Genomic DNA, 12,241 nt, shown 5'->3' on the forward strand with positions numbered 1-12,241 from the left:
TGCCAGACAATGGTTTGATCCAATGCATAGAATTCATGATCAAGGCCTAAGATGGCTGCAGTACAAAGTTCCAAATGTCAAAGCAAATACGCATGTAATTTTGTATCTGAACATGTCCCCTTTTTCTACCCATGTTAAGATTGGATCGTTCTAGTTAAACATGCCTAGCATGTTGGCCGTCAGAAACTTAGCTGCCAATGATTAATCTTTATCAATGAAAAATGAGTGCGGGTAGCAATGTGCTATTCACAAAGCCTTGTGAAATACGAATACGCCCATAGTATAAGTTATTGCTTTTTTTTTTTTTTTTTTTATGTTGGGGTGATTTTAGATGCGGCCTATGTTTGGGAAATGAAATAGATTTAGTGGCAATTAGACCGGTCAGGTATCCTTGAAATTGGACAATTGATTAATCTGATTGGTTCAGCAATTTTACATAATAATACTGGCATCATTACATGGTTTTGTTTAACTGTTCGAGCACATATGGTTAAAATGTACATGTATCAGAACTTTTGGCAAGAAATGGTTTTCCGCAGCTGATAACCCTGTATAATTAAATCTGAATATCAGAACTTGTATTCCGCATCGGTATCGGCGTAGTCGTATTCTTCTTCGGAGTTGCTCTTCGGCATCTCAATTATGGGGTTGCTGCAGCCGCCATCGGAGGTTCTAGAACTTTCTGCATCTTCATAAACTCTACAGAATTAAAAATATTACATATACTATAAAATCAAAATGCAAATACCAATAAATGATTCTTTAAACTAGGGCTTCTAAACGTTTTTACCCTCGCTGTACCCTTTGGCCAAACACATACTGGAGCGAAGAGGTAAGAGATATAAACGAGCGTAGAAAACAATTGTTGTTTTGTTTCATGCCTCACATATTTGAGCAGTGAGACAAAGAAGAGAAATAGACCACTCAACGATGTACCAGAGTCAAAACAAAAATATTTGTTTTTACCGTAAGGAAAGGATTTTCCCTATCTACTGATCAGTTCGTATCTCCCCCTTTTTTCCCTCCCCCTTCTCAGTCATCACACCCTTACGTTTCAAAACCCCCTCCGGCCATTTCCTCTTTTACTATGCATGGACATCTCTTCCTCCACCCCATGCATTTTTTTCCTTTCTAGTCGCAATTGTCGTACAACTTATCTCTTCACTCTATTATAACCGCAGCCTTTTTATGCTTGGTGACCCATCTGTATTATAAGCAAAGCTCAAAATCATATCCCGGCCCAAGAAACAATCAAAATCAAATCCATAATATACCCCCTATGGCAACTTACACCAATGCTGAAACTGCACAAGTATAGAAAAAACCTCAGTTGGCACCCCGCACAGTGATTATGAACTACAGGTTAAAGCAATGGTGGCGGGCATGCTCAATATTTTAAACAATTGAAGAAATTCGTTTAAATTTTTGAATGATTTTCACCTATTAAAATGATAGTCTTTTTAGGCTGCTGTTCCCCAAACCTTTTGTGTATTGTAGGTCTCCTTAAGAATGACTGGGCAAGGAACTTTTTATTAAATGTTTTTAGTTTCGTTTTATCTATGAAGCACCCAACCACAGGTATTGACAAGTTACCGTAACCTGCTGTATTACCGTTTGCTCTGCCATTCATTCATATTTCTTGCGAAACTCCTAGCAATGTTTATCTGGGATTCTAGATCTCTACCAGAGTTTCTTCTCTCTGGTTCCATGACAATCATGTTGAAAAATTTTGCCTAGTAAAAACAAACTTAAATTTCAATATAATACTCATCCTCAGAAACTGAAGACACCTATGGGACTTGATTCCATAGTTATATTATTTATTATGATTCCATCAATGGACCGACCAGTGGGTGAAAGTCATCTACCAGACTGAAATGAGGTACCACATATGCGTAGTAAAATGCAAGATTATGGGCCCACTTAGGGTTTATAATGACTATTGACTATAAGTCTGTTGTGAGTTTTATATATTATGTTTTTGAATGTTTGGCTGATCGATTACGTAATAATTGCAAAAAATGGATAAAGACATGTAAAATAATATCAACATGCTGTTAGAAAAGCCTGTTCATGACGTACATCAATCGCAGTAAGACGATATTTTGTTACACAAAGTCCATAACGTACATCATGTCGTCCTGGTGCTCGGCACCTTCTTCGGCAACCAGTAGCTCGTATTCGTCAGCTGCGTACCTATCCCAGTCAGACAACTCTGGTCCTTCGCCATCGTGCTCCTAATAGTTCATAGTAACAAAATGGTATAAATCAGTTTCATGCAGATAATTCACAAAATTATTTAACATGAAAACAGGGCTGCAACTAGATGCTTGGTCACCCGGGGCTAGCGCACATTTTGACGCCCTCTTGTAATGTTGAAGGAGAGGTTTCAGAATGAAATTCGCGCCCCCTCAGGTCCAGCGCTCGGGACACGAGACCCGCCTGCGGCTCCGCATGAAAAGATCAACAATATAAGAAAGACAACTAAATATTTCAATCTCGGCTTATTCTTAACAGCAGTTCTGCTGGTAAAAAAGTAATTGATGTCATAGCTATTGATAAACATGGCCATTTAGGCTCCATAAAAACTGGAATAAAATACATAAAACCATAAAAAAATTAACAGCTTTCAAGAATAGGAGTACTATTTAATAATACTCCTATTCTTAAAAACTCTTGAAAGTGATTCATGATTCGCCAAACCACAGGGGAAAATGGTTAAAGGATTCGCTAAACCAGGTGTAACCAATCCGCAGCATGTCTGCCATGGTGTCACGAGTGGCTCACGAACGCTTTTCAAAAATTAAAGCAATTATATTCAATTTTTCAATCAAAAGAAATTCTCTCCAACTTTAAAACAATCATTTTCTTATGAATATTAGTCTTGTAGGCTGCCAAACCTATATTTAGTGAAGTAGGCACTCTTAAAATAATAACTATGTGAGATGACTTTCTATTCGATATGCTTTTCTTCGGGCGTAGTTGCTTGATGTCAAATGTGTACGAGATTCGAGATCGTCCATATGGGGGGACATGCATTATATAATACAATTACATTATATATCTATGAATTCTTCAGGGGGTGGGGAACCTAGGCACCCTGAGTTCTCAGGTTCCGGTGTCTATGCCTAACATGATGTAGGTAAGATGAACTTTTCTACTGATAAACAGAGGAGGATTTAACAAGGCGCACTGACTTCTGAAAAGCCCCCCCCAAAAAAACCAAATTTTTTCTAATTCAAAGGGCCTCAACCGAGCTTAATTTGCCTCTGCCAATACACGTACATACAAAAACTGTATTGTGATAATCAAATTTATGTCTAAAAAATAAAAACAATTCAGATGAGAGAGACAAACTGAACATTTTTCAGGAAAATAAGAGGACATCCGAACAATATTGTTGCAAAAACTGAGGGAATGTTTGTGTCCCGTAAAACAGGACGCTTGTTTAAATTCATGCTTGGAAAAAGATTTGCCATCTCTTGCGCTAGACCAACTGTATTTTACTTGCGACCAGACAATTTTTTTACATAGTTCCTAGTCTAACGATATAAAACATGTCGATAATCGCATAGTTCCTAGATCAACGATGTTTGATCCAACGTGATTCCTAGTCACATTTCTCTCGCGATTCCTAGAACACTGATATTTTCCTCTTGATTACGAGGCACATTTCTCACATGATTTATAGTTTTCTGAGTTATTTTTAAACACATTTTTCATGTTATTCGTAGACCATTCCGAGGACCCTTTGGTCAAAAACCGAGGAACTAAAGATCCCTCCCTCCTTTGATTGGGCGTATGCAGCCGAATAGGAGGGTTTATTTCCTTGGTTTTTTGACCAAGGGGTCCCTGGGTGAGTGCTAATTAAAAAAACACTGCCCTGTACTAATGGATATTTTCTATGTGATTCGCATAACGACATATGTAATTCAACTCACCCTCTGTGAAGCGAATGGATCTCTCTGTTCATGGTCCAAGTATTTCTCCAAGTTGAAGAACGTGTCGAAAAATATCGGCGTCATTTTGCATTTCTTCAGGTCTGACAGTGATATCCTACCATGAGTCTTCGGCTTGATGATGTCCAGCATCTGAAACAAAAGATACAAACGATGGAATCGCAACTCTTCCATTTTAAGATCTTAATGTCGTCAGAGCGTGAGTGACGTGACATCAGAGTGTCTTACTTGGCAAAGGCAGTCGTTGAACGGTAAGGTTTCAATACCTAACGCCTCTAGCCTCTGGAGCTGCTCTTGATAGAAATATTCCAGCTCGTACATGGACAAATACCCATCGCCGTCCAGGTCCATGCAACGGAACCAATACTCTATGCTGGAAATAGAGGAATGGACAATCATCAATAATATAATTTGGTAATTATAAAAACACTATTAATAAAACGCCCTCTGGTGTCTATATTTAAGAAAAATTCCCATCCTTTTTTCAGTAATCTACAAAGTTTTACAGGTTTCTGATGACTGGTTTCGGCTTTGAAATAGGGTTCTTTAATTATGGATAACCCGCTATAACTAGAAATAGACAAGTTCTTACCTTCTCGGATGTCTTTTGTCTTCCTCTGAGATCAGGAACCAAACGAACTCTGAGTAGCTCATTTTGCCTTCTTTCTGGATCGGGCCTCTAATTTGGAGACGAAATTCATATTGAAATACCTGTTGGTACCATTATCATGTGTGCCTTTAAAACTCATATGAAGGTATCGCAAATTACTTGAAGAATACTCACCGAGTAACTGCTCCAGAAAATAACCTCTGGATAATTTTGGTGGAAAGAGCTATGGATAAAGAACAGTATTCAATTAATAGTTATGGATACGTCCAGTTTAACAAAATGTATCATAAAACGTACTTTACTCCTGTCTAATAAACTGCTGGTTCGAACTCTCGTTTGAATGATACCTGCTTTCTGGCAAGTAGCAGCTCGACCAGAAACGCATTGAGTAAAAGGTCATAGCATAATTAATATTTTAAGAGTGTCTACCATATCCAAATATAGGTTTGACAGCCTATACAAGGCCATCGTTCATGAGCAAAAGATTGTTTCAAAGTTAGACGATTGATTAAAAAGTGGAATAGAATTTCTTTAATTTTTGAAAAGTGTGCCATTCCTGTTACCATGGTGTGCCACAAGTAACACGCGCGCCGCGGATTGGCCACCCCTGTTCTAGGTCACTCCCATGCTCACAGACTATCTAGGTCACTCAGTGACCTACCCTCTCGCTCTTCAGTCAGAGGCGGATACATGGGTTATACCATCAGTGGGCTGTACAAATTTTGCCACCCTTCTCTCATTCCTCAAAATTTGCTGCCGCGCTGGAGTTATAACCCGCTACAGCGTCAGAGGCGTATGCAGGGGGGGGGGGGTGTTCAGGAAGCCCGGACCCCAAGCTGATGGAATATCGAAGGAAAATACCTTTTATATGTGAAATCAACCAATTTCTGTTAATTTAAATGCTGTTTTGAAGAGTGGTAACTCAAAATTTCTTGGGAAGAAAATGTTTGTGTCCCCTTTAAAGATCGATCCTGCCTATGCCTCCCCATAAATACGCCATTGAGAACATATGGTCTAGTATAGAAAGATACCGGTATCTTCAATCGGTTGCTTGCGAGCACCATGGTGCTTGCTCCCTGAAGTATCAAGTGAGTGCTCAATGCTTGTGCCAGATTTCGTGCTAACTTGATCAACTCTAATTAAATGCACTGTAAAAAAATTGTATGCAAGAATTACGATTAAATGCAGATTTCAAGTTTACAAATGTAAACGTTGCCGAAAGGCATACACGCTCAACTCTTGGCTCACGGCAATAGTTTACCTAATAACCCTAATTTTGTGAAAAGCGGTGCATTTACAGATCACTTACGTGACCCAGTGGTATATCTCCAGATCACTTGAAAAAGGGATGACATCTTTAGACATGACTTATTACTACATGACATGCAGCACATCTACAGATCACTCAAGTGGTCCGCAACACATTTATTGATTGCTTAAGTGGCTCGCGGTATATCTCCAGATCATTTAAGTAACTTACGACAAAAATAAGATGACTTAAGTGGCCTATGTCATAGATCATGCAAGCGGCCTACGACACATCTCCAGATCACATAGGTATGGCATATCTCCAGATTAAATGTGTCGTGGGTCCCATTCTTAAATACAGTTCACTCGAGTGGCATGCAGCACATCTACACATCACTCAAGCGGCCCACGGCATATCTCTAGATCACTTTAGTGGCCCGCATTTTCCTAAAGGTTGAGGACCCTTGCATTAAGGGATGCTCCCTGTTTGGTAAGCGTAAGCAGTGCTCGCGACTCGAGAAAGGTTGAATATCCCTCGTCTAGTAGTTTCGCTATAGACAACTGAAATTGATACCGGTTAATAGTTTGGGGTTATCCGATGGGCTTACCTATCAGTGTATCAGGTCAATTTTCTACCATGAAAGAAACCTAGTGTATAGGCATACTCTGGAGATAATCTTCTGAGGCACAACTCGACTTCTGATTGGGCACCTGTCGGTAGTAATTCGATGCTTTACTATATCAGTTAGGGGCAGCTGCAGTTACATTGAATTTGCTGCGCGTGATTCGAATCAGATGACAGAGTATGAAGGGAAATTGATCCCTGCACCTGATTAGAACCATCACAAAAAACTAAATTTTTTGACTCATTAATGCGAGTATTTGTGTGGAACTCACCTCCACCATTATGATGCCGCAAATCGTTCTGATCTATATACAAGTCGTGGTCTTTGTCCAGTTCCCAGAACTTGCAGTAAATAACATAGAAATGTTCGTAAGAGAAGTAATCGGTGATTTGATTGATGTCCTCTTCTTCTTCCAATGCAGACAAGACCTAGAAGAGAAAGATTGTTAATTTGAAAGCTGAACATACACTGGAGTCCAAAATTAAGAGAATTTTCATTCGTGGTCGATTAACTCTGGAACTTCTGGACAAATTTTGACGAAATTCAGTATGCATATGCACTTAGGATTATATAATACAGCAGTTATTGTGCGCACGTATAGTCGTACGTAAGACGGCGTAACACAGAGTTTACGATATCGATGAAAAAAAAGAGTTAATAGGGAGTATGGGGTCCCCTCTTACTGTTATACAGGTCACACACAACGTGAATTCATACTAGAAATTCGGCTCTTAGGAGTGTTCTGAAGCAGTCAGCCCCCACTCTAACACCGTTGTTTTCCGCTCCTAGATGGTTCTGGGTTCCCAAAACTATCCATAACCCCACGCTCAGTCCACATAGGGATATAAGCTGGTTACCCAGAAGGTTTGGCCATGGTGGAAGAGCAATTTGACACCCAGAGCACTAAGCACCGAAAGACCACAAGCCGGCAAGAAGACATGAAATTGAAATTACATTGAACAGGTGCTTACGAAGATACGCACGTCGCCAGTAGACCTCGAGCCGAGACCCCCCCCCCACCCCCGACGAATAACTATAGACATGTACGGCACAAAGCGAATTCCAAGCCGATATAATAAATATAGGGTACAAGCTATAGTACCTAGCGCTGCCCGGGTTTTCTTCAATTACTGGGAGGATTGAAAAAGTAACAAACCCTTATAAAGACATATATATATAAACTATTATATATACATAATACACTGGTAGCAAGAAGTGACAAACCATTGCAAAGGCATATGCATATCTGAAATGCGTTGCTAGGGAACCACGGTAAACATTCCGCAAAAGTGATTGTTGAGGCCCAGGAACCATTGTTGTCAGACGGTTTTTTGCCAACTTGGCGCATTTGTAGACGAACTTTTAAAGTAGCCGATCGTTCAAGTCGGGTCCCGTTTGGTATATATGCAAAATTTGGCAACAATAGATCTAAAATTGTAGATTTGTATAGAAAACATGCAAACACAGACATAAAAAGCAATTTTATATACATAGTGTTATCTGTTTCTTAAATCTGGCTGTTTGAATCCTTACCTGTAGAAAATTGCTCTTCCTCAATTCGGGGACAGTTATTTTTCCACTCCATGATCTGTTAACACAGTAATATATTCTAGCTGTGACCTGAAATTTATTACAGAAAAATAATTGAGGGAAATACAGCAATGAGTCTGATAGAATTGAAACGGACAATGAAAATTTCAGCCATTTATGACAGAACTCACCGTATGAATGTATCTAGTATGAAATTCTGTAGCTTCCTTGAGGAAAGTCAAGCCCGGATGAGAATCGATCACATCCTGGAACGTTGAGACAAATGGATAATGAGTCAATGGGATATAACTGGTCAATTCTGTGTTCATAGCCCCCCCTTTCCCTAGAAGGCAATTGACCGTTTTGGGAAACACTGATTTAGAGGTTTCATGATTTCAAAATCGGCTCACTTCTCGTCAAAATCGTTTGACAACTTTATGTGCCTAGAAACGCATGCGTAACTTTTTTTCAAGGAATGGTGGCAGCAAATGCCAGGGCCGGATTAACCGGGGAAAATAAAATTACCCCCGGCGTCACTATAGGTCACCTCACCTATAGCCATTGGATATACTACCAAAAAAGGGTAAAGATGGCACATGCGGCGGCCTACAATATTCAATGGGTATATCACCTCTAGGAGGTAATGGTATGGGGAGATGACCTTCAGTGGCGTCGCGCGGAGGCCATCTGCTACAGATTGTGTTGTCTAATTAACCCTCTAGCTGCTGCCACACTCACTGCTCAAAAAGCCATTATTCTGAATATTATCTAGATCTTATGTGAATTCTTTGACCTATTGATCCTATGACCTACTGCGTAGAGTTAAATAACTGACTGGAATTTGTTTTTACCTGCATCAGTGGATTGAAGTCTTCGGGAAGTAAGTAGTTCCTGCTACCCCTCGACATAACGAAGACGAATTTAGAAGCTTCATCGTGACAAGCGTTGACCACCCTGCAATGATAATAAATAATAACACTACTCAAAAAAAAGAAAAATTCATATTCTTAAGGAATTTAATCGTTTTAGGGTACATTAATGTAGATTCCGATTCTACTACTACTTCACCAAACACCAACTCTGGCCATATCGCTATATTGCAATTTACTGCCATTAGTGAGATGGGTTGGAAGTGAAGGCGCTGTCTATCGGCGGTCGCCTCGAGTTCGTTAGGGAAAATATCTTATCTATATCCTCCCTTGGGTTCGAACCCGGGACCCTGACAACAACCTTCACGATGGCAGACGAGCATCTTACCACCATGCCACTCGGGCACAGAGATTCCGATTCTGGCATTGGCTCAGTCAGAGTGGCTCTAGTTTTTGAGATAGAGTGAAAATTAAATTTCAATGGCAGTACACACAAGCAGAATACAAATCACATGGTTGAGCGTATGCGTTATCACAAAAACTATAGCCAGTCTGACAATCAATGCCAGATTCAGAATCAGCCCCCCCCCCCAAAGTGACTTAAAAATCGCTAAAATACCTTTGCCAAAGGTTTGACTGCATTTATTTATAAGCCGCTGTGGAAGTAGAGTGGTCATAGTGACGGACTCGCATCGCAAGGACCCGGGTGAGTTCCTAACTTTGAGTCGTGAATGCGAGCCGATCTCCCCGTTAAGAAAGTCTCGCGACAGCGAGCAACATTCCTACAACGCTACAAATATTCAACCATTACACTTCACCCATAGATGGCAGCATTGTAATTTCAAACACATTAGATACGCACTCAGACTGTTAGGTACCTACACACACACACTTCCTCTACAACTCAATCGGTAGTAAATTGCCCATGGATAACGCAGTTTCAATGCGATTTGTATGCTACTTATGTATTGCCATTCAAATTTAATTTACACTTATCTCAGAAACTAAAGCTAATCTAACAAAACCAATTCATGATTAGGAATCAGCAACCCAAAATGATTCTAAAAATCACGAAGTATCTTTGCCAATGATTTACTATTTTTGTTTATAACGCACTGTTTCAATATGATTTGTACGCTGCTTACAGCGTTACCAGTGCAATTTCTTACTTTTTCTCAAAAACTACAGCCAATCTGACAAAATCAATGCCAGATTCGGAATCGGTAGCCCCAATATAACCCAAAATCACTGAAATATCTTTAAGAACAAAATCAGTGTTGAGCAATGTGATGTATGCAGTGGAGAACTGTGAATGTTAATGAACGAGCATCCAATGAATCATTTTAGAGTTTTTACGGAATGTTCTAGAAATTTTTCTGCACCGAAAATCGGAATCCAGGAAGTGTTTCATATAAACAGAAAGATTATTTTTTTCCCCCGTGTTTATCCTATGGGGGGTGGGGTAAGAAAAAAAAAATTGCTGAAAACTCCATTTCCGTGTTTTTTTCCTCACAGTGTGGTTGAGCTTGCTTTTCTTCACTCTCATCAGTAAAAATAGTCCCTTGAGGCGGGGTGTGACACGTGTTGGGAAATAACCCACGTCAGCGAAAACTCTCTTACCAAGCTACTTTATTTACCACCAAGTCTATCGGAGAAGGGCTTTGTATTCCCGACCAGAAAGACAACTAGAAACTAGACAGTTCTTCACGTCTAACTACGCATTTCCTAAACCTAGTCCCATCATCTTGCAGTTACCCAAACTTTTCGCAATTTTCCTGTGGTCTTCATCCCCCCCCTTTTTCGAGTCTTCCTTTCAGGACTTCACCGACTCCTGTCGATCTGAGTGTTGCAAGCATGAAATTTCTCACCAAAAGAATTCTATGCATCAAGTTGAAGACGCATACTCAACGTTTCTCTGGAGCAGAATGATTGGGCCGATACGCTGACCTGCCGCTTACTACAACCTATCCCCCGAGAAAGCTTCGATGCCTATCTGAGATGAGAAACGGGATGTGTCTGTTCGTTCAATGTGTAGAATGATGAAACGGAAAAACTAACATGGGCCTGTTCTTGTTAATTGGCATGTTTTCTTGAGCAGAACGATTAGCTGTAACCAGCTTCTCCAGCTCACGGAAAAGTTTATATGGATTTGTTCTTTGTAGAGGAAATGAGTGGCAGGGACCCGCTCTCTAGCATGTTGTTAGGCGACTAGCGGGACGTTTTCTCCAATGCACTGTTCTACGAAACGGGATGGCTTCTCTTTCGTAGAACAGCGCATCCAAAAACGGAGTTTCACTAGCCACCAAACAACAGGGGCTAGAAACTAGAAAGCTCGGAAGAATCTGGTAGCTGCTCTGTTTAGCGAAAGAATGGAATGGCGGAACATACTCCCCCCTAACTCGCAGTTCATTGAAACAGAGCGACTAACACGGATCTGTTCTTGTCCTCTAGCGCAGTGGTTCTCAACCTTTGGAAGCCAGCGGTCCGGTCGATCTATTTTTCGTGATTGAAAGGCACAGCTATACACATGATTAATGTGAAATATTTGGGAAAAAATGAAATAATCAACCTTTCACGAAAGGAAAAACCAGTCTATATAATTCACTAATAAATTGCCTTTGTGACGATAACCCAAGGCTACTTTGATCTACATAATAGAACGCCATACATGAACTCATTGCCAGGTGTGCGATTTCGAAGGGAATGAGATACAAGATTCATTGAAAGACTGGTTATTCGGGGAGATGAAGATTACAAGGAAGAAAATTCATCACTTCCCCCACGGGGAGCACTCGTCCGGCAAGCGAGAGACCGGGGTTCAAGTCCCCGTGAGGACAGTGATGAATTTTCTTTCTTGTAATCTACATTTCCACAAGTAACCAGTCTTTCAATGAATCTTGTATTGCCAAGTGGAGAGGACATTTCTATATGCAAGGGAATGAGATACCTGGATCTCCCTTTCCAATTCGCTGGTCTCTAACATGCTGTTTGGCGGCAAGCGGAATCCATTTCCCAATTCCTTGCTTTACCGAACAGAACGATTACCACGGTCATAATTTTCTTCGCAAAACAGCACGCCGAAAAACGAGTCCAATCCATGGAAGTCGTTCCGTTGATTGAACAGCGCATCGGAGAGCGGGTTCCTCTAGTCGCCAAACAGCCTGTTAGAGACCATTAAGTTGAAGAGCGGGCCCAGTTTGTTTCCTTCGAAAAGTAGCATGCTAACGAACGAGCCCATATAAATCATTCAGTTTCCACGAACTGCGTATTGGAGAGCGTCGTTCTCTTGATGAAATGATAACACGCTGTAGAGTGCTTTCCGGTTGATTATTATTTTTCAGAAAACCAAGTATTATATAGAGTATGGGTTACTGCTATAGCTGTTCCTATCGCGAAACA

The 12,241-nt window shown here is 40.5% G+C and overlaps 1 protein-coding gene across 4 annotated transcripts in view; it reads right to left on the bottom strand.

The window, feature by feature from the left end:
- Positions 1-313: 313 nt before the first annotated feature.
- Positions 314-12,241, bottom strand: part of LOC149065185 (uncharacterized) — a 70,788-nt gene continuing 58,860 nt past the window's right edge. Inside the window, exons 4-13 of one of the 4 annotated variants that reach the window (XM_089254497.1) lie at positions 8,825-8,927; positions 8,165-8,239; positions 7,977-8,063; positions 6,715-6,871; positions 4,744-4,792; positions 4,552-4,638; positions 4,188-4,332; positions 3,942-4,091; positions 2,131-2,237; positions 314-699 (exon numbers count right to left, since the gene is read on the bottom strand). In XM_089254497.1, the coding sequence (XP_089110623.1) occupies positions 570-699; positions 2,131-2,237; positions 3,942-4,091; positions 4,188-4,332; positions 4,552-4,638; positions 4,744-4,792; positions 6,715-6,871; positions 7,977-8,063; positions 8,165-8,239; positions 8,825-8,927 (1,090 nt within the window). In that variant the 3' untranslated portion in view covers positions 314-569. Of the gene's footprint in view, positions 700-2,082; positions 2,238-3,941; positions 4,092-4,187; positions 4,333-4,551; positions 4,639-4,743; positions 4,793-6,714; positions 6,872-7,976; positions 8,064-8,164; positions 8,240-8,824; positions 8,928-12,241 lie in introns of all 4 variants that reach the window. The other 3 variants (XM_089254499.1, XM_089254498.1, XM_089254496.1) reach the window with 3 other exon arrangements.

This window comes from Pholcus phalangioides, unplaced genomic scaffold (assembly GCF_987345545.1).
Source record: "Pholcus phalangioides strain wild (caught in Gottingen) unplaced genomic scaffold, Ppha-v1.0 ptg000041l_1, whole genome shotgun sequence".
NCBI classification, from domain to species: Eukaryota; Metazoa; Arthropoda; class Arachnida; order Araneae; family Pholcidae; genus Pholcus; species Pholcus phalangioides.